The 19,065-nt window shown below is 46.0% G+C and overlaps 1 protein-coding gene across 4 annotated transcripts in view; it reads right to left on the bottom strand.

The window, feature by feature from the left end:
• The window catches only part of MRG15 (MORF-related gene 15), an 82,617-nt gene extending 64,111 nt beyond the window's left edge, over positions 1-18,506 (bottom strand). For all 4 annotated transcript variants that reach the window (XM_068368603.1, XM_068368604.1, XM_068368601.1 and 1 more), the window contains exons 1-2: positions 18,339-18,506; positions 3,552-3,745 (exon numbers count right to left, since the gene is read on the bottom strand). In XM_068368603.1, coding sequence (XP_068224704.1) covers positions 3,552-3,723 — 172 coding nt within the window. In that variant the 5' untranslated portion in view covers positions 3,724-3,745; positions 18,339-18,506. The remainder of the gene's footprint in view (positions 1-3,551; positions 3,746-18,338) is intronic.
• Between the last annotated feature and the right edge of the window lie 559 nt (positions 18,507-19,065).

The raw sequence follows: 19,065 nt of genomic DNA, 5'->3' as shown, positions 1-19,065 counted from the left end.
AGGAGGAAGGTCTCCAGGGCCTTCCTAGTGCTTCCCTTGGACAGATCCTCGGATCGCAAAAGGATGCCCAGAAACCCCAAGCAGACATCCAGCCACGAAGTAGCCTGCATGGCACACTTCGCGACCTTCTCCTGGTTTAGGATCTCTGTCGCCGAGAAAGTCACTTGCCGGCTAGAGAGCCTATCAAGAGGAACTCCCTTAGTAAGGTCTTCCATAGAGTGGTGCAACGAAAGAGCTAAACAAGACTCCTCCATGATCTCAAAATACCTCTTCTGATGGACACGAGGAGGCGGGAGGAGCTTGTTGCCAGCAGTGGAACGGCTGGAGGAGGCGAGCTCGGAGAGCTGGCCCTCAACCTTATCTCTGGCACTCTTGACACCTTGGGACCAGGGCAAAGCCGCACTGGCCTTAGTGGGTTTCTGAGTGCCAAAGACTCGGTCCAGGACCGTGTCCTTGCCCTCACGAGGGGGAATCTCCGGGTCCGGAAACTTGTTGAGATTCCTCATCAGAGTCAAGACCTGCCAGAAGACATGCTCTGACTCTCGCTGCTCTCCCCCTGGAGAATCAGCAGCGAAGTCTCCCGTCCCCAAAGGCCCTTCTTGGGGTACACGTGGACGTTCTCCGCGGGTCTCGTTGGCTCTGGTCGAGTCCTGGAAGAAGACTTCGGGATGGTCTTCGAGTCCTTCGGTTCCCTCCTAGGAGGAATACAGGACTCCAGTAACGAAGTCTGAGGGCTCTCCTCCGCCCCAACACGGGACGATTCTCCTGCTCGAGGTGGAGTTGCTCCCACTGGTGCGGTGGGAGAAAGTCTCACCTCGGAAGACTCCCCTGAGGATGGAAAAACCTCGTCAACAGGGGATGGAGAAAAAGTCTGCGGGGGGGGGGGAGGGGGGGGCCTTCCTGACGGACTTCTTGGGAGCCAGCTTAACCCGAGGAGAAGTCACCATGATCTCTACTGCTCTCTTCCTCTTCAGAGGGGTCGGAGCCGCCCTTGGTTTGGGGCCCAAATCAGAGAAGGCGGGCTTAACAGCCTGGACGACAGCTCTGATAAGGGACTCAAACCATGGCTGCTTACTGACAGACGCAGTGTCAGAGACTCCCTCTGGAGGGAAGGGAATCGGGCGATCCTTTGGAGTAGACTACAACATGGCCTGCCTGAAAAGAAAGGGAAGAAGATGGGTGCCTGGACCTATCTGAAGATCTCCCCTCCTCCTGCGAGCGCGCTGGTTTGTGCTTGCAGGGGGGGGGAGAGAGTGAAGACGACCTAGCTGCTCTCGTTCCTGAAGACTCGTTCGGTAGCTCGTGTTGCGAAACCTGGTGGGAATCGCGCTTCGGCTCGTGTTGCGAAAACCGATGAATCACGCTTGGGCTCGTGCGAACGTTCCGGCGCTGGCGCGCGTAGATGAAGGCGCGGGGGCACGTGGGAGCGCAGGCGAGGCTGGCGAGCAGGAGAATGATGGCGCGCAGGACGTGCAGGTGTGCGACTGCGCACAGGTGACGGTGCGCGTGGGCGCGTAGGTGAACTACAGCGAGCAGGCTTGTGGGCGCAATTGCATGCTGGGGAGTGATGGCGCGCAGGAGATCGATGGCGCACAGGGGCGCGGTCTGGCGAAGACAGAGGGCGCGCAGAAGGACCAGCAAGCGTGGAAGCGCGAGGAGGAGACTGCTCGTGGGCGCACAGTATCCCGGAAGCCTCTGGAAGGGCGCACGGTAGGAACTGGAACCAGTGCGCGCGATGGTGTGCAGGCGAGGGCTGACGGGTGGGTGAGTTCCGAGGGCTTGCAGGAGATCGCTGGCGAGAAGGCGAGGAGCGAGTCTTCTTTCCTGTGCTCAGATCTGAAGACCGAGGGCGCGCAGGCGAGCAGGAGGGGAGCGCTGGCGAGCTGGAGATCGTGGGCGCGCGTGGCGCATAACAGGATCAGGGCGTCCAGCTGTGTGCTGGCGAGTAGGAGATCGCTGGCGTGCAGGAGATCGTTGGCGCGCAGGTGAGCGCTGACGAGCAGGAGATCGGTGAGAGCGCTGGCGCGTTGATTCTGCAGCTGGAGCTCGCTGGCGCGTTGTCCCTGGCATAGGATGTCTCTGAGTCGTTGTCTCAGGAACATCAGGAACAGGCGAGCGCTTGCGCGCAGGAGAGCGAGGGCGCACAGGGGATACCTGGCACTTGAGGGTCTTGCACACATTGTGAGCAAGCCCCTTTTGCCCCGAAGGGACCGGTGCCCGTTTGAAAACGGGGTGCGTGGGCGCCCACAGCGCGTCAGCTGCCTGGAACGGTGAAGGAAGGTCAGCAAGTCTGGCAGGCGGAGGAGATCGCGAACGATCTGCAGAGAGGTCCAGTGATGCAGCTGCAACGGTCAAAGCACGGTGAGGATCCTCTGCGGGGGACTGCGAAGGTGAGGAGTCGAAAAGGCGCCTCCTAACTCCTTTGTGGGGAGAAGGAAGGCCTCGACGGCGAAGAGGACGACGAGTCTTGCGTCGGATACGTCCTCTGGGGGCATCAGGAACAACATCGTCAGTCCTCCGAAGAGGAGTCTCTGTTAGTGAACTCCCCCGAGGGGAAGAAACACCTGCAGGAGAGACCGTTGGACCTGACCCCTCCCTCGATGGATGTTCGGAGGAGGAAACTGAGCCTTCACCAACATCAGCACCCAAGGCAGAGGTTTGAACCAACTCGCCGGAAGCCTCTGCCACAACAACGTCGACGATAGACATAGGGTCAACCTCCGCTATCACCAGCGACTGTTTGACAGCTGCTCCCAACTGGATAAGGTCAAACGGCTTCCCTGGAGGGCGAACCCTTAAGCCCCAAGGAAGCCCAAAGCTGCAATAAATCATCATTAGCAACATTAGATAAATCCTCCCCCGGAGAAGGAAGAGGAGCTGCCTCGCTATGGGAGGCAACTCCCTCTCCGGAACCCTGAGGTTGGTCAACACAAGTACGGCCTACGCTACCACTCGACGGCCTCTCGGGAGAGACCGATCGAGTGGGAGCTTTGGAGGAGGTTCGGGCAACGAAAGAAGAGTCCTTGGAGATTTCCTTCTTCAAGGAGATCCTTGAAGGAGAAAGATCCCGCTTGGACTTCTTTCGGCACCGGGAAAACCTCTCCCACAGGGAGGTAGACCACTCCCTACACTCACAACAAACTTTATCCTTATCACACCGTTGGCCCCTGCAGAACGGACACAAGGTCTGGTAATCCGGGGCATTTCCGCATGATAAAGAGAGAGGCCAACTTCCAAACACACAACTGAAAGAAAAAGCAAAAAAGATTAAGGCTGTCAATATGCGAGGGTGAGAGCAGACACGTCTGTCCATCACCCGAGCCAGAAGCAAAGTGAACTAGTTCACCGGTGTGTGAGGGGGGAGGGGTACCTATCTACTCCTCCCCTACCCCCTCGCTAGTAGTAAACCCTCGTTAAAAATTTAATGGCTCGTCTTTTCAGCTACGCCGAAAGTAATACCCTATTTAAGTAGCGTGGTTTGTATTTCGGTTACGGAACAAACACAATATCAAAATCTCTATACAATGTGAAACTATCGAAGGACGTCTCACCTTCTGTAAATTTTGTCTTGGCAGACGTAGGGTCCCCCGACGAAGGAGGGACGGCAACCCCAGCTGTTGCTGCGGGGGCAGAGACGGGAGTGCTCTTCTCGCTGGGGGCAGGGGAAGGAGCGTTGGCCGGAGACTCTTGGGACACTGGTTGGGGTCCTTTGTTTGCGTGCATCCTTCACTGTACCCGGGAACAACTGGAAAATTAAGGGCTCGAGTCAGGCGATTGTTGGCACTATATAATTACTACTATTATTACTTGCTAAGCCACAACCCTAGTTGGAAAAGTAGGATGCTATAAACCCAGGGGCTCCAACAAGGAAAACAGCCCAGTGAGGAAAGGAAACAAGGAAAAATAGCATATTTATAATTATTATTACTATCCAAGCCACAACCCTAGTTGGAAAAGTAGGATGCTATAAGCCAAGGGGCTCCAACAGGGAAAATAGCCCTGTGAGGAAAGGAAACAAAGAAAAATACAATATCTATAATTATTATTATTACTAGCCAAGCTACAACCCTTGTTGGAAAAGCAAGATGCTACAATCCCAAGGGCTTCAATAAGGAAAAATAGCCCAGTGAGGAAAGGAAATAAGGACATAAATAAATGAGAGCAAATTAACAATAGATCATTCTAAAAACAGTAACAACGTCAAAACATATATTATCAATATTATTATTATTATTACTTGCTAAGCCACAACCCTAGTTAAAAAAGCAGGATGCTACAAGTCCAGGGGCTCCAACAGGGAAAATAGCCCAGTGACGAAAGGAAACAAGGAAAAATAGAATACTTTAAGAGTAACAACATTAAAATAAATATTTCCTATATAAACTATTAAAACTTCAACAAAACAAGAGGAAGAGAAATAAGATATAATAGTGTGCCTGAGTGTACCCTTAAGCAAGAGAACTCTAATCCAAGACAGTGGAAGACCATGGTACAGAGGCTATGGCACTACCCAAGATCAGAGAACAATGGTTTGATTTTGGAGTGACCTCCTCCTAGAAGAGCTGTTTACCATAGCTTAATGCTATCGTTATGGTTTGCGACGGGAAAACCACTATGACGACCGTAATACTAGGCATGCAGTTAATTCTAATAGTCAGGCCTTCTCCATCACGAGGCTCATTACTACACAGTCTTCTAGAAGCTTTATTCCAGCTGTGACCAGATTGTGGAATGATCTACAAAAGTTCCAACTTGCAGCAAATGTTTTAATGTTGAACAGGCTGATATAAGTCTTTTAATAGTCTATATATGAAATATGTTTTGATGTTAATGTTTTTAAAATATTTTATTCCAATAGTTCATTATTTCTCATATTCATTTATTTATTTCCTTATTTCCTTTGCTCACTGGGCTATTTTCCCCTGTTGGAGCCCTTGGGCTTATAGCATCTTGCTTTTCCAACTAGGGTTGTAGCTTAACTCATAATAATAATATGTTATTTTTATTAATAAAATAAATTTTTGAATATACTTACCCGATAATCATGTAGCTGTCAACTCCGTTGCCCGACAGAATTCTATGGAGGGATACGCCAGCTATCACAATACTAGAAGGGGGTGTACTTACCAGCGCCACCTGTGGCCAGGTACTCAAGTACTTCTTGTTGACACCTCCTCAATTATTCCTCGGTCCACTGGTTCTCTATGGGGAGGAAGGGAGGGTCGATTAAATCATGATTATCGGGTAAGTATATTCAAAAATTTATTTTATTAATAAAAATAACATTTTTCAATATTAAACTTACCCGATAATCATGTAGCTGATTCACACCCAGGGAGGTGGGTGAAAACCAGTGTACAAGATTAAAGGATAGCTAAGTATCCCATATTTCATATAACAGTTATCTCAAATAACAATGAAATAATAAGTACCTGGTAAGGAAGTCGAATTGAACCGTTACTCTGCCTCTTTTTTAAGTTCGTCTTCCTTACTGAGCGCAGCGTTCCTCTTGGAGGCTGAATCAACCCAAAGGTGCTAAAGTATATAGGGTTGCAACCCCTACTAAAGGACCTCTACAAAACCTCTAACCCAGGCGCTTCTCAAGAATGAATAGACCACCCGCCAAATCAAAAGGATGCGGAAGGCTTCTTAACCTACCGTAACAACCATAAAAACAACAATAAAAGCATTCAAGAGAAAGGTTAAAAAAGGTTATGGGATTAAGGGAATGTAGTGGCTGAGCCCTCACCTACTACTGCACTCGCTGCTACGAATGGTCCCAGGGTGTAGCAGTTCTCGTAAAGAGACTGGACATCTTTAAGATAAAATGATGCAAACACTGACTTGCTCCTCCAATAGGTTGCATCCATTATGCTCTGCAGAGAACGGTTTTTATTAAAGGCCATCGAAGTAGCTACGGCTCTTACTTCGTGGGTCCTTACCTTCAGCAATGCAAGGTCTTCCTCCTTTAAGTGAGAATGGGCTTCTCTAATCAGAAGCCTTATATAATACGAAACCCCGTTCTTGGACATGGGCCTCGAAGGTTTCTTGATGGCACACCATAAGGCTTCTGACTGTCCTCGAATAGGTTTAGACCTCTTAAGATAATATTTGAGAGCTCTGACAGGGCAAAGAACTCTCTCTAGTTCGTTACCTACCAAGTTGGAGAGGCTAGGTATATCAAACGATCTAGGCCAAGGACGTGAAGGAAGTTCGTTCTTTGCTAGGAATCCAAGCTGAAAAGAACATGTTGCAGATTGGGTCGTGAAACCAATGTTCTTGCTGAAGGCATGAACCTCACTGACTCTCTTAGCTGTTGCAAGGCAGACGAGAAAAAGAGTCTTGAGGGTAAGGTCCTTGAAGGAAGCTGACTGGAGAGGTTCGAACCTAGATGACATAAGGAACCTTAAGACTACGTCTAGGTTCCAGCCTGGAGTGGATAGACGACGCTCTTTAGACGTCTCAAAAGACTTAAGAATGTCTTGAAGGTCCTTGTTGCAAGAAAGGTCCAAACCTCTGTGGCGGAGAACTGAAGCCAACATACTCCTATACCCTTTAATCGTAGGGGCTGAAAGGGATCTCTCATTCCTAAGATGTAGAAGGAAGTCAGCTATTTGGGTCACAGAGGTATTGGTAGAGGATATTGAATTGGCTCTATACCAGCTTCGGAAGACTTCCCACTTAGATTGGTAGACTCTACGAGTGGAAACCCTTCTTGCTCTGGCAATCGCACTGGCTGCCTCCTTCGAAAAGCCTCTAGCTCTAGCGAATCTTTCGACAGTCTGAAGGCAGTCAGCCGAAGAGCGTGGAGGTTTGGGTGCAACCTGTCTACGTGAGGTTGACGTAGAAGGTCCACTCTCAGAGGTAGAGTCCTGGGGATGTCGACTAGCCATTGAAGTACCTCTGTGAACCATTCTCTTGCAGGCCAAAGGGGAGCAACCAGCGTCAGCCGTGTCCCTTCGTGCGAGATGAATTTCTGCAGAACTTTGTTTATTATCTTGAACGGTGGGAATGCGTAAAGGTCGAGATGGGACCAGTTCAGTAGAAAAGCATCCACATGAACTGCTGCAGGGTCTGGAACAGGGGAACAGTACAGCGGAAGTCTCTTGGTTATGGAGGTGGCAAACAGATCTATGGTAGGTTGACCCCACAAGGTCCAAAGTCTGTTGCACACACTCTTGTGGAGGGTCCATTCCGTGGGAATGACCTGATTCCTTCTGCTTAGGCGATCTGCTGAGACGTTCATATTGCCCTGAATGAACCTCGTGACCAGAGTGAGGTTTAGACCTCTTGACCAAATGAGGAGGTCCCTTGCGATCTCGAATAGGCTCCTCGAATGGGTCCCTCCTTGCTTGGAGATGTAAGCCAAGGCTGTGGTGTTGTCTGAGTTCACCTCCACCACTTTGCCTAGCAGGAGGGACTTGAAGTTCAGCAGTGCTAAATGAACTGCTAGTAGCTCCTTGCAGTTGATGTGGAGCAATCCCTGTTCCTCGTTCCACGTTCCCGAGCATTCCCGTCCGTTCAAGGTCGCACCCCAGCCCGAGTCTGATGCATCTGAGAAGAGATGAAGATTGGGGGTCTGAATAGCCAACGATAGGCCCTCCCTGAGAAGGAGATTGTTCTTCCACCACAGGAGAGTGGTCTTCATCTCTTGGGTGATTGGGATAGAGACTGCTTCGAGAGTCGAACCCTTGTCCCAATGAGCTGCAAGATGGAATTGAAGAGGGCGGAGGTGGAGTCTCCCTAGCTCGACGAACAGGGCCAGTGATGAGAGGGTCCCTGTGAGACTCATCCACTGTCTCACCGAGCAACTGCTCCTCTTCAGCATGCTCATGATGCACTCTAGGGCTTGGCTTATGCTGGGGGCCGATGGAAAAGCCCGAAAATCCTGACTCCGAATCTCCATTCCCAGGTACACAATGGATTGGGAGGGAATGAGCTGAGACTTTTCTATGTTGACTAACAGACCCAGTTCTCTGATTAAGTCCAAAGTCCAGTTGAGATTCTCCAGACAGCGACGACTCGTGGAGGCTCTCAACAGCCAGTCGTCTAAGTAGAGGGAGGCTCTGATGTCCGATAAGTGTAGGAATTTTGCTATATTCCTCATCAGATGAGTGAACACCATAGGAGCTGTGCTTAGGCCAAAACACAGGGCTTGGAATTGGTAGACAACCTTTCCAAAAACGAATCTCAGGAAAGGTTGGGAGTCTGGATGAATAGGAACGTGAAAGTAGGCATCTTTCAAGTCCAACGAGACCATCCAGTCCTCCTGTCTGACCGCTGCTAGGACCGACTTCGTCGTCTCCATCGTGAACGTCTGCTTGGTGACATACGCGTTGAGCGCGCTGACGTCCAGCACCGGTCTCCAACCTCCTGTCTTCTTGGCCACAAGAAAGAGACGGTTGTAGAAGCCCGGGGATTGATGGTCCCGGACTATAACCACTGCCTTCTTCTGCACAAGTAGCGACACCTCCTGGTGCAATGCTAGCCTCTTGTCCTCTTCTTTGTAGTTGGGAGAGAGGTTGATGGGAGATGTGGTCAGAGGTGGTTTGAGGCAGAATGGAATCCTGTAACCGTCCCTCAGCCAACTGACAGACTGGGCGTCTGCACCTCTCTTCTCCCAGGCTCGCCAGAAGATTTTGAGTCTGGCTCCTACTGCTGTCTGGAGATGCGGAGAGTCAGTTTTTTCCTTTAAATGTCTTGGAGCCTTTCCTAGACTTGCTCCTGTAAGAGTCTGGACGGGAGCTTCCTCGGCTGGGGGCTCTACCACGAAAGGGCGGTATGAACCTCGTAGCAGGGGTATCAGCCACTGGGGAGCGATAAGTCTTGGGGACTGAGGTAGCAACCTTAGACTTACGGGCCGATGAGGCTACAAGATCGTGTGTGTCCTTTTGTATCAGGGCAGCAGACAAGTCCTTAACCAGCTCTTCGGGGAAGAGGAACTTCGAGAGCGGAGCAAAAAGGAGTTGTGACCTTTGACAAGGTGTAATGCTGGAGGAAAGGAAGGTACACAGCTGTTCCCTTTTCTTCAAAACCCCTGATACAAACATCGACGCAAGCTCACCAGATCCATCCCTAATGGCCTTATCCATGCAGGACATTAATAGCATGGCAGAATCCTTGTCCGCAGGAGAGGTCTTCTTGCTGAGGGCCCCCAGGCACCAGTCTAGAAAGTTAAACATCTCAAATGCTCTAAATACTCCCTTCAGTAAGTGATCAAGGTCTGAGAAGGTCCAGCAAACCTTAGAGCGCCTCATTGCAGTTCTCCGAGGCGAGTCTACCAGACTTGAGAAGTCAGCCTGGGCAGAGGCAGGTACTCCCAAGCCTGGTGCTTCTCCTGTGGCATACCAAACGCTCGCTTTCGAAGTGAGCTTAGTCGGAGGGAACATGAAAGAAGTTTTGCCAAGGTGTTGCTTAGTCTGCAGCCACTCCCCTAAGATCCTTAACGCTCTCTTAGAGGACCTTGCTAGGACTAGCTTAGTATAGGTGGACTTAGCTTGTTGTATGCCCAGCGAAAACTCAGATGGCGGAGAGCGGGGAATAGCAGAGACAAAGTGGTCTGGGTAAACCTCCCTAAGCAGAGCCAAGACCTTACGAAAGTCAATAGACTGTGGAGAAGGCTTGGATTCATCCACGTCTGACGAGGGATCCAGGTGTGCCTCCTCATCATCAGACGCCTCATCACCAGAGTGTAGCGAAGAGATCGGACAAGAATGCTGAACAGCAGAGTCAGAACGAGTAGGAACAATATCAGTGGTTTCCTCTTCAAGTAACTGTTGAGGGAAAACCTGAGGCTCAGACTGCAAAGGCTGAATAAAAGACGAAGCAGAAGGAAGGCGCATGGGTGGAGGAGGCTGACTCCTGGTTGAACCCAAGGGTTGCGCTTGCTGAGCTGTTGGCGGAAGCGGAGTAGCAAGTTCCTGTTCCTGTGATGTGAGCGGAGCGCGATGAGGTAAAGGCTGCGCAGAACAAGGTAAATGTCTCGCAAGCTGAGGCTCCTGAGGCGCAAGGCTAAGGTGTAGTGGTGCTTGCCTTGTGGAGGGTTGAGCTCGCTGCAGCGAGAGCTGAGGAGACTGACTCATGGACGGGAGAGGTTGTTGTACCTCAACCGAGTGTTGCACCACTGGTGGAGCAGCAAGTGGAGGCAGAGGAAGAGAGGTATAATCCTCCTGATCCCATTGTAAAGGTTGCCTTAAAGAAGGCAGAGGCTGAACACCACTGGGAACAGCAAACTCAGAACGAGGCTCAACATCGTACGCCTGGCAGGTGGTACTGCGATCAGGCGGAGCGAGCGCAGGCGGAGGGAGTGTAGGCGGAGGCGGAACACTCTCAGCCCGACACTCACGCATCAAGTCCGAAAGCTGTGCTTGCATGGACTGAAGAAGAGTCCACTTGGGGTCGGCAGAAACTACAGTAGGCTGAGGTAAAGCCTTAACAGTCGAGCTCTGTTGTGGCAGAACCTTACTCCTCTTGGGCGGAGTGCAGTCGACAGATGACTGCGGCGAGTCAGAGCTGAGCCAATGACTGCAACCTGGCTGAGCACTCGCGGACTGGACTCTGCGTTTAAGTGGTCTCGAGACCTGAGACCAACGTTTCTTCCCTGACAGTTGATCAGCGGACGAGAAAAAGACGGGCTCAATCGTCTGCAGGTGGGAGTGACGGTCTTTGGAAGACACGCCCGCAACCACCGAGGATACTTCTGTGCGCCTAACAAGGCCTGCCGAACCCTTATGCCCTTCGACATTGCTTCTCCCCTGGGCTTGGGAGCTTGCAAGAGGTCCCGGACTGGGAGGACGACTGGCTCGCACAGAAGTATCCTCACGCACCACACTGGCACTGACACTAGCACTTGGCACTGCACTGACACTAGCACTCGTCACAGCACTGGCACTAATTCCACCCACTGCACTCTTGACCTTAAGTTCCTTGACTTCGGCCATCAGAGACTTATGGTCACTTACCACTGACTCTACTTTATCGCCTAAGGCCTGAATAGCACGCAAAACAACAGACATATCAGGCGGAGGGCAAACAGTAGGTTCGGGGGTAGCCACTACAGGGGTAGGAAAAGGTAGGGGATCATGAGGTGAGGAAAAAAGTGAAGAGTGAGAAGAACTCCTCCTAACTCTACCTCTCTCTAACTTAGATGAATATTTCAAAAGACGGACAAATTCCAGTTCCGAAAGTCCGGCGCATTCCTCACATCGATTTTCTAACTGACAGGGCCTGTCCCTACAGTCAGAACAAGCGGTGTGAGGATCTACCGAGGCCTTCGGAATACGCCTATTGCAAGACCTACATCGTCTATGGGAGGGGGCTTGCGAAATGTCAGACATCTTGAATCCAAAGAGTTAGCCAAAGGGGGTTCCAAAATCAAGCAAAAGATCGTTAACCGTTAATCAGGACTATATAAAAGCTATCTAGCTAATATAAGAAGGTTTCCAGTAAAGCGACAGCCGAAATCTGAGAGAATACTTCACCAATTAGCCGTGAAAATACTCGAAGATCATAAGCGTATCCCAGAACGTCTTGCCGGAAGCACGACAGAGGAATAATTGAGGAGGTGTCAACAAGAAGTACTTGAGTACCTGGCCACAGGTGGCGCTGGTAAGTACACCCCCTTCTAGTATTGTGATAGCTGGCGTATCCCTCCATAGAATTCTGTCGGGCAACGGAGTTGACAGCTACATGATTATCGGGTAAGTTTAATATTGAAAACATAATAATAATAATAATCACAATAATAATAATAATAATAATAATAATAATAATAGTATTCAACAAAAGCTACTGTATACAAATTTGAGTCCTTTCCTTCCATTTTAAATATTAGAAATAAATTCAAATTTTTTCCTACATTTTCTGAGTCATTTTTATATTTCATTTTTCTTAACTGCAAACTTGAGTCTTTTAATATCATTATAACTTTGGCAAAGCTGGAACACCCATTATGATCTAACGAGGTAGTTAGCGAGGTAGTTAGCTCGTCAGTTAGACCTTTAGGACTCGAAGAGATGGTTGGGGAAGGAAGAGAACACTGACACAAACCATTGTCAATCAATAGAAGACTCATCGTTAGGAATGAGGAAATCCATAAATAAAACAAATTCTACCTGGTTCTACCTTTCTGGGAACTGTCTGCCAATGTTTTCATGTTGAACGGGCTGACATTTTATGTTTCCCTTATCTTGACAGTGTGCTCTTAACCCTTTTACCCCCAAAGGACGTACTGGTACGTTTCACAAAAGCCATCGCTTTACCCCCATGGACGTACCGGTACGTCCTTGCAAAAAAATGCTATAAAAATTCTTTTTTTCATATTTTTGATAATTTTTTGAGAAAATTCAGGCATTTTCCAAGAGAATGAGACCAACCTGACCTCTCTATGACAAAAATTAAGGCTGTTAGAGCAATTTAAAGAAAATATACTGCAAAATGTGCTGGGAAAAAAATAACCCCCTGGGGGTTAAGGGTTGGAAATTTCCAAATAGACTGGGGGTAAAAGGGTTAATCAACGATGCCCCACCATTCTTTGGATGCCTTCGATCCAGAGTATTCGATAACAACAACCTAAAGATGGATACTAAAGTCTCCATCTATGTAGCTGTACGCCTCTCCACCCTACTATAGGTGCAGAATCCTGGACTGTCTATCGTCACGGCATAAAGCCTACGGAAGCCTTCCATATTAGGTGATTACAACGTATCCTTGTTATAACATGGAGATAAAAGTCCCTCATACAGAAATATTAAAATGTGCCAAATCATTAACCCTTTTACCCCCGGGCTATTTGGAAATTTCTAACCCTTAACCCCCAGGGGGTTATTTTTTTCCCAGCACATTTTGCAGTATATTTTTTTAAAATTGCTCTAACAGCCTCAATTTTTGTCATAGAGAGGTCAGGTTGGTCTCATTCTCTTGGAAAATGCCTGAATTTTCTCAAAAAAATTATCAAAAATATGAAAAAAAAATTTTATAGCATCTTTTTGCAAGGACGTACAGGTACGTCCATGGGGGTAAAGGGATGGCTTTTGTGAAACGTACCAGTACGTCCTTTGGGGGTAAAAGGGTTAAGTATAGAGGCCACACTAGCAAAAAGAGAGTTACTGGACATATTATACGTACAGTATGCCAGAACACCGCCTCCTTTGTCAGGTCTTGTACGGACAGCTCCCTATTGCACAGCAAAACCGAAGGGGTCAAATGAAAATATATAAAGATGACAAAGGCAATACAAAACCTAAGAAATGTAACATTAATCCAGATCTCAAAATAAGAGATTCCAACAGACCACAGTGGCTTTCGTTATGCAATGCAGGGGGTAACTAAACTAGAAGGTGAAAGAATCCTAGCAATATAGCAATGCAGGGAACAGAGGCAAAATCATCCTATGGGAGTCCTCCCGCTGAACCCCAACTGGACCTGCAAGATGTGCGGTAGAGTCTGAGGTTCTAACATTGGTCTGCACAGTCATACACAATGGCATCAGCGAAAGTTAACACTAATTGAATCATCATCACTATATCATTTACTCCATACAAAAGAGGACCATAACTCCTTTGCCAACTCGTCGTTAACCTCTGGCAAATGTTCCGTTCCTCGAATCTCTTGTGGAACTGCAGATATGAACAGATGCTCGCACAGTAGTTTCCCTGTTTCGAAAGCGTCAACTAAAGGCTTCATGCTGTGAAGTTGCGTTCCGACTCCCTTCTTAAGCTTTAAAAGACCCAGCTCGATATCATCGCTCGTTTGCAATATTCAAATTCGCATGTGTGATCCCACAGACATTCGAAAAGTAATGATATATCTCCCTTGGGGAGACCGACCCGACAAGTGTGGGGAGGGGTAATGATACATATATGTCTCATGCTCATATCCCATTGGAGAAGATCAAGGACGAGAGGGGCTGTTCGCAGTGCCCCCTTCTAGAATCAGGTCTGCATCCCGAGTCACGACCTCCCTGAAGTTCGAGAATACCTTCTGGTCTGTTTTTTTGGTCCTCACTGAAGATCCTACTTTCTCTGAGAAAAGTGGGAAGGGGTTAGTTGTAAACATTATATTCTCCGAGGTGCCAGGGAACTCAGCATCTGAACGGAATATATTCCGTTAGGAGACTGGACTATCTGAACGGAATATATTCCGTTAGGAGACTGAAGACTTTCCCTACCGGGAACTCTGTCAACACAAATTCGATCGAGGACAACCAATAATTGTCGACGGAAGAAAAGACTCTGGGTGATATCAAACCACAGTGAGTTCGAAGACGAGTCACTGACACGAGTGAACGGACACCAAAGGCCAAGCCTCCAGTAGTCAGCAAGGTCTACCGGATAGACATGCAAGTCATAATTATGATTGTAGCTGGAGGAAGCCCACTCTAGCTCTCGCAGGCGTAAGGTTTCCTCTCAAAGAAGGGATTCCATTATGCTCCATCGTTAATGTGCGTGCCTTACGGGTGCATCTTGGAATATTTAGGAGAGAAGCGTTTTATTGACATACAAAGTATTGAGGCGCTTTTAGAGGGGCGTGCATGGTAGTTACCCACCATTTACAAAACCCTAAAAGAACTGTGTTGGTGTGTGAGGAATTCACACGCTACCACAACAGGCTCAGGAGAGAAGGGGCTGTCAAGCGGAGACTAGAGTCAAACCACATGAGCGCTCAGAAGAGTCCATGTGCTGAGGCATGTGCATGCGACCATGCCTACATGTGTTGAGAGACATGTTGCTCGCTAACACAAGGCTCCTTGAGAGAAGCAGGCTTCTCAATTATGGGCCCCAGTGGCGAGCCATGTCAGGGTAGCCTGCACAAAAGGGTGAAGCACGTGCGTGGCAGCTCCTGTCCGTAACCTCTCACAGTTCGAGTGCACGCCAGCAAGGTGTGTGGTGGGGTAGACGTGTGTTACTGCTTCAGACGCAGGAGAGGAGGGTAGTGGGAGGTAGGTAACACTATGACTGCCTCTGTCCCTGGTAAGAAAGATGGTAAGGAAAGGGAGCATGAATCAATGGGTTTGCGTGAAGTTCTATTACTTGTTGAGTGTTTTAGTGTTAGAGCCCATGTTCTCTCATTTTAGGCATATTAGGAGCACTCTAAGCACAGAAAAGGTTTGGCGCCAAGGGTTTCCTTGTGCTAGCAATGTAGAGCGTTCATCAGTAAATGATAATTTAAGGACCATACACTGCGCACTCGTAGACGTATTACACGCATCAAACCGAAGGAATCTCCACTCAGGAAGGAGCTGGTTCCTTCTGATAACGCCTTCTTCCGAACTATTAAGGGGGAGGACAATTGGGATGTCTGCCTCAAGGTTGCTATCATGAGGCATCAAAGATCATTCCCTTTTTGAGTCAATTCCAAAAGTTACTCTGAAGAAACTTTTCAAGAGTTAACTTTAACTGTAGATATGCAAAACAATGGCAAAATGATGGAAAATTAGAAGCCAAGAACTCCAGCCAAAAGCAGAATGTCCGTTCTCACTGACAGGTGAAATTGTTATGGGTGCTCAGTGAGTAAGCAGGTAACTATAGTCAATTTCTTTTAGCGAGGCAGATTTGCACCGACTCGCAGCGGTGCCCTTTTAGCTCGGAAAACTTTCCTGATCGCTGATTGGTTGGACGAGATCATTCTAACCAATCAGCGATCAGGAAACTATTCCCGAGCTAAAAGGGCACCGCTGCGAGTCGGTGCACATCTGCCTCGATAAAAGAAATGGACTGTAGCGGCCACCTGCTTACATCTCGTCATAAAAGTTTAACTGCAGTGTACTCCAACTTCGCTAACATTCCATCCCTTGTAAAGAACAAGGGTATGTACCAACCGTGTGTCACACGATCATACATAAATTATTTTGTATATAAAATCTCTCTCTCTCTCTCTCTCTCTCTCTCCTTCTTCTATTATGCTTGTATCTGCGCTCGTCCCTCGCACTAAAAAGAACCAGAACAAACATGTCTATGTGTCGCCTATGTAACATTATCATTTCCTCGAACATGTATTTTCCTGTTGCCTTGAGGTTTTGTATATAAAGGAGAGTGTTCTTTAATAATAATACTCAGTTGATTGCTTCCTGCCTTTGAGTCCTAACCTTTCTCTCGGCCCGTCACAGGTATGTATTTGTTCTAGAACAAATGAGATCTCCTATACTGTATTTTGCTGATCTGTTTTATCATCTTACGTCGAACAAGACTCAATATGGAACATATACCTGTTCAAAATGTATTAAAAGTAAAAACTTTCCAAACTATCATCAATACTAGCCAAAGGACTAATGCACTTACTGGAACAGAAACGAAGAGATAACGTTAAAATTGAGAGCAATGCTAGCAAGAGAAGAACAAAGAACAATTAAGTTTTAAAGTGTTATTTTGGTATACCAACATACAAGTAAATACACACAATTCAGGTAGGTAGTTTTCTTAGTACGATGAATACGGCAACAAACCACTCCATAGAAAACGGAATAGAAAAGGCCCGTTTTCTATGCGTCCAGAAGCTCAGTGTTTCAATCGGAATTCATTTCTATAAGAGTACTCTATTTTAATTGTTAACTTTTTTACTAAATGACTGGTTGATAGTTTCAATAATATAAATATAAAATAACATTGTTACATGTTGTATCTAAAGCTGTTCAGAATGTCATTGATGACAATATCTAGTGCAAACCCATAGCTTTTCCGTTAAGGTAGTCGACCCGGTGCTATTATAGTATGGTATCTACAGCCGGTTTTGCTATCTACCACCATTTTCTGACTGTAGTATGATACCTACCATCAGTCCCTAAGGATATGGTCTACTTGCTAATCCGCCTCTAATAAGGAGGATCACTACCGACTTCATAACCTAACCTAACCTACAAACTGCTTATAATTATGCACCCATGTTATCCTACCAATAAGTATTATTAAACTATCATTAAAATCCAATGAGGATAACATACTGGTGGTAAGTAATCTGTTTGATAATCCTCATCAAACAGGAGGATTAACATTGACGGTAGATAACATACTTTGAGGTAGATACCATACTATAAAAAAATTCGACGGTAGATAGCATACTATAATAGCACCATAGACCCTCTATAAGCCAAAACCTATAGATTTCAGCCAGAGATTGTTATAAAAACCTTCAAAACACCATAAAATAACTAAGTGATATTTAACATTTTCTTTGGGGTGTATGTATGATAGCGGCCACCTGCGTGTATGATGACGGCCGACTAAGAATACGGAATTGTAAAGGGGGGGGGGAGTTGCCGGGGGGCGTTAGCCCGTGTTGGGTAAGCGTTAAGAACATGGCTTGTAGGTTAGGTTAGGTTAGGTTAGGGGGGAAAGTTTAGGTTAATATGTGTCCATTTCTAATGCACGCTAGAGGAGCTGGCCGCTGATATACAAAGGCTCCTTATTTTCTCCATAAAATTTACTGTACTATTCTATAATTTTACCGTTTGGGCCTCTACTGCTTACATAATATGTTGGAATAAGATCAACCGACGGCTCGACCCATTGTTCTACAAACCCAAAACTTTTAAAATTAACTATCAGACCCTATACTTTCCAAGTAGTTAAAACCAATTCAGAGGGGAGGAGTAAAAACGGCAAAACCAAGATTTTATCATTTACCATCCGAGTCGCGTTTGACGCGCGGGCGTGTAGTAACGCGGTTGAGTAGGCCTAAGCTGGAAATAAGAAATGTGGCTTGCCTAGGGTAACTATACGATGAAATGGTAATGAATTTGAGGCACATGGCAGCCATTCTTTGGCTATATATATATATATATATATATATATATATATATATATATATATATATATATATATATATAATATATATATATACGTATATATATATTTATATATATATATATATATATATATATATATATATATATACATACATATATATATACATACATATATATATATATATATATATATATATATATATATATATATATATATATAAAATGTATGGATTATTTAATTCTATCCAAGGTCCCAACCTTGCTATTCTAATTATATAAATGACAAATATATCCTAATAATCTGGGACAATTATTTAAGTAAATTCTTAAGTATTAAGTATAAATTATAAAGTAAAAGACAATGTAAATGAAACTACCAGATAAAATAGATAACATATCTTAAAATAAAATGTTTTCTTGATGTTATAATCATCAATAAGGTAAAATTAGCTATAGAATTAACTTAATTCATTATTAGCTTTAAAATAATTGAAATAAATTAGTAAATTAGATAAAAAAAGATAAAAAATAACGGACAATGACTCAAGATCGAACCAAACAGAACAAACACAATGGCATTATTTCGCCTTAATTTCACCTCTTCCGTTATTTTCCCGACTTGCCCGGTGAATTCGACCTTCTCCACGACCCTGTCGACTTCATCCACTTGTAAAATGTCGAATCGTGTCGATATTCTTCTTCAAATAAGGAAAAAATGCCGGGTTTTGTCGACCAAACTGGACCTTCGGTCGAAGCTTGTTGTTGTGGGAGATGGCAGGGTTGCCAGGTTTTCTAAATGAGAAAAGGTCAATTTTAATTAAACGCGGCTTTAAAAGGCCGAGCCATTAGTAGAAAAAAGGCCATATATATAGTATTTACGACCCAGCTTTTTTTCAAGATATTACTAAAGGCCAACTAATTTTTAAAAAGCCAAAATTTAAGATTTTTTGGCCTGAAAAAAAGCCCAACATGGCAACTCTGTCTGGGAGATGGCAGGGTTGCCAGGTTTTCTAAATGAGAAAAGGTCAATTTTAATTAAACGCGGCTTTAAAAGGTCAACCCATTCATAGGAAAAGGTCAAAAATATAGTATTTAAGGCTCGGCTTTTTTTCATATGACTAAAGGCCAACCTATTTAAATAAAAAAGGTCAAATTTGAGTTTTTTTTTGGCCGGATAAAAAGCCAAACTGGCAACTCTGGGAGATGCTACGATGGTTATCGTACTTTTATAGTTATTTTATTCCTGAAAATTGGTTAAAATGTTAATAATTCTTCATTAAAAAGCTATTTTTTAATAAGATTAAATTATTCAAACGTAAAATATC

This window comes from Palaemon carinicauda, unplaced genomic scaffold (assembly GCF_036898095.1).
Source record: "Palaemon carinicauda isolate YSFRI2023 unplaced genomic scaffold, ASM3689809v2 scaffold248, whole genome shotgun sequence".
NCBI lineage: Eukaryota > Metazoa > Arthropoda > Malacostraca > Decapoda > Palaemonidae > Palaemon > Palaemon carinicauda.
Note: the sequence above shows the minus strand (reverse complement) of the source record. Positions and strands in the feature narration are given on the sequence as shown.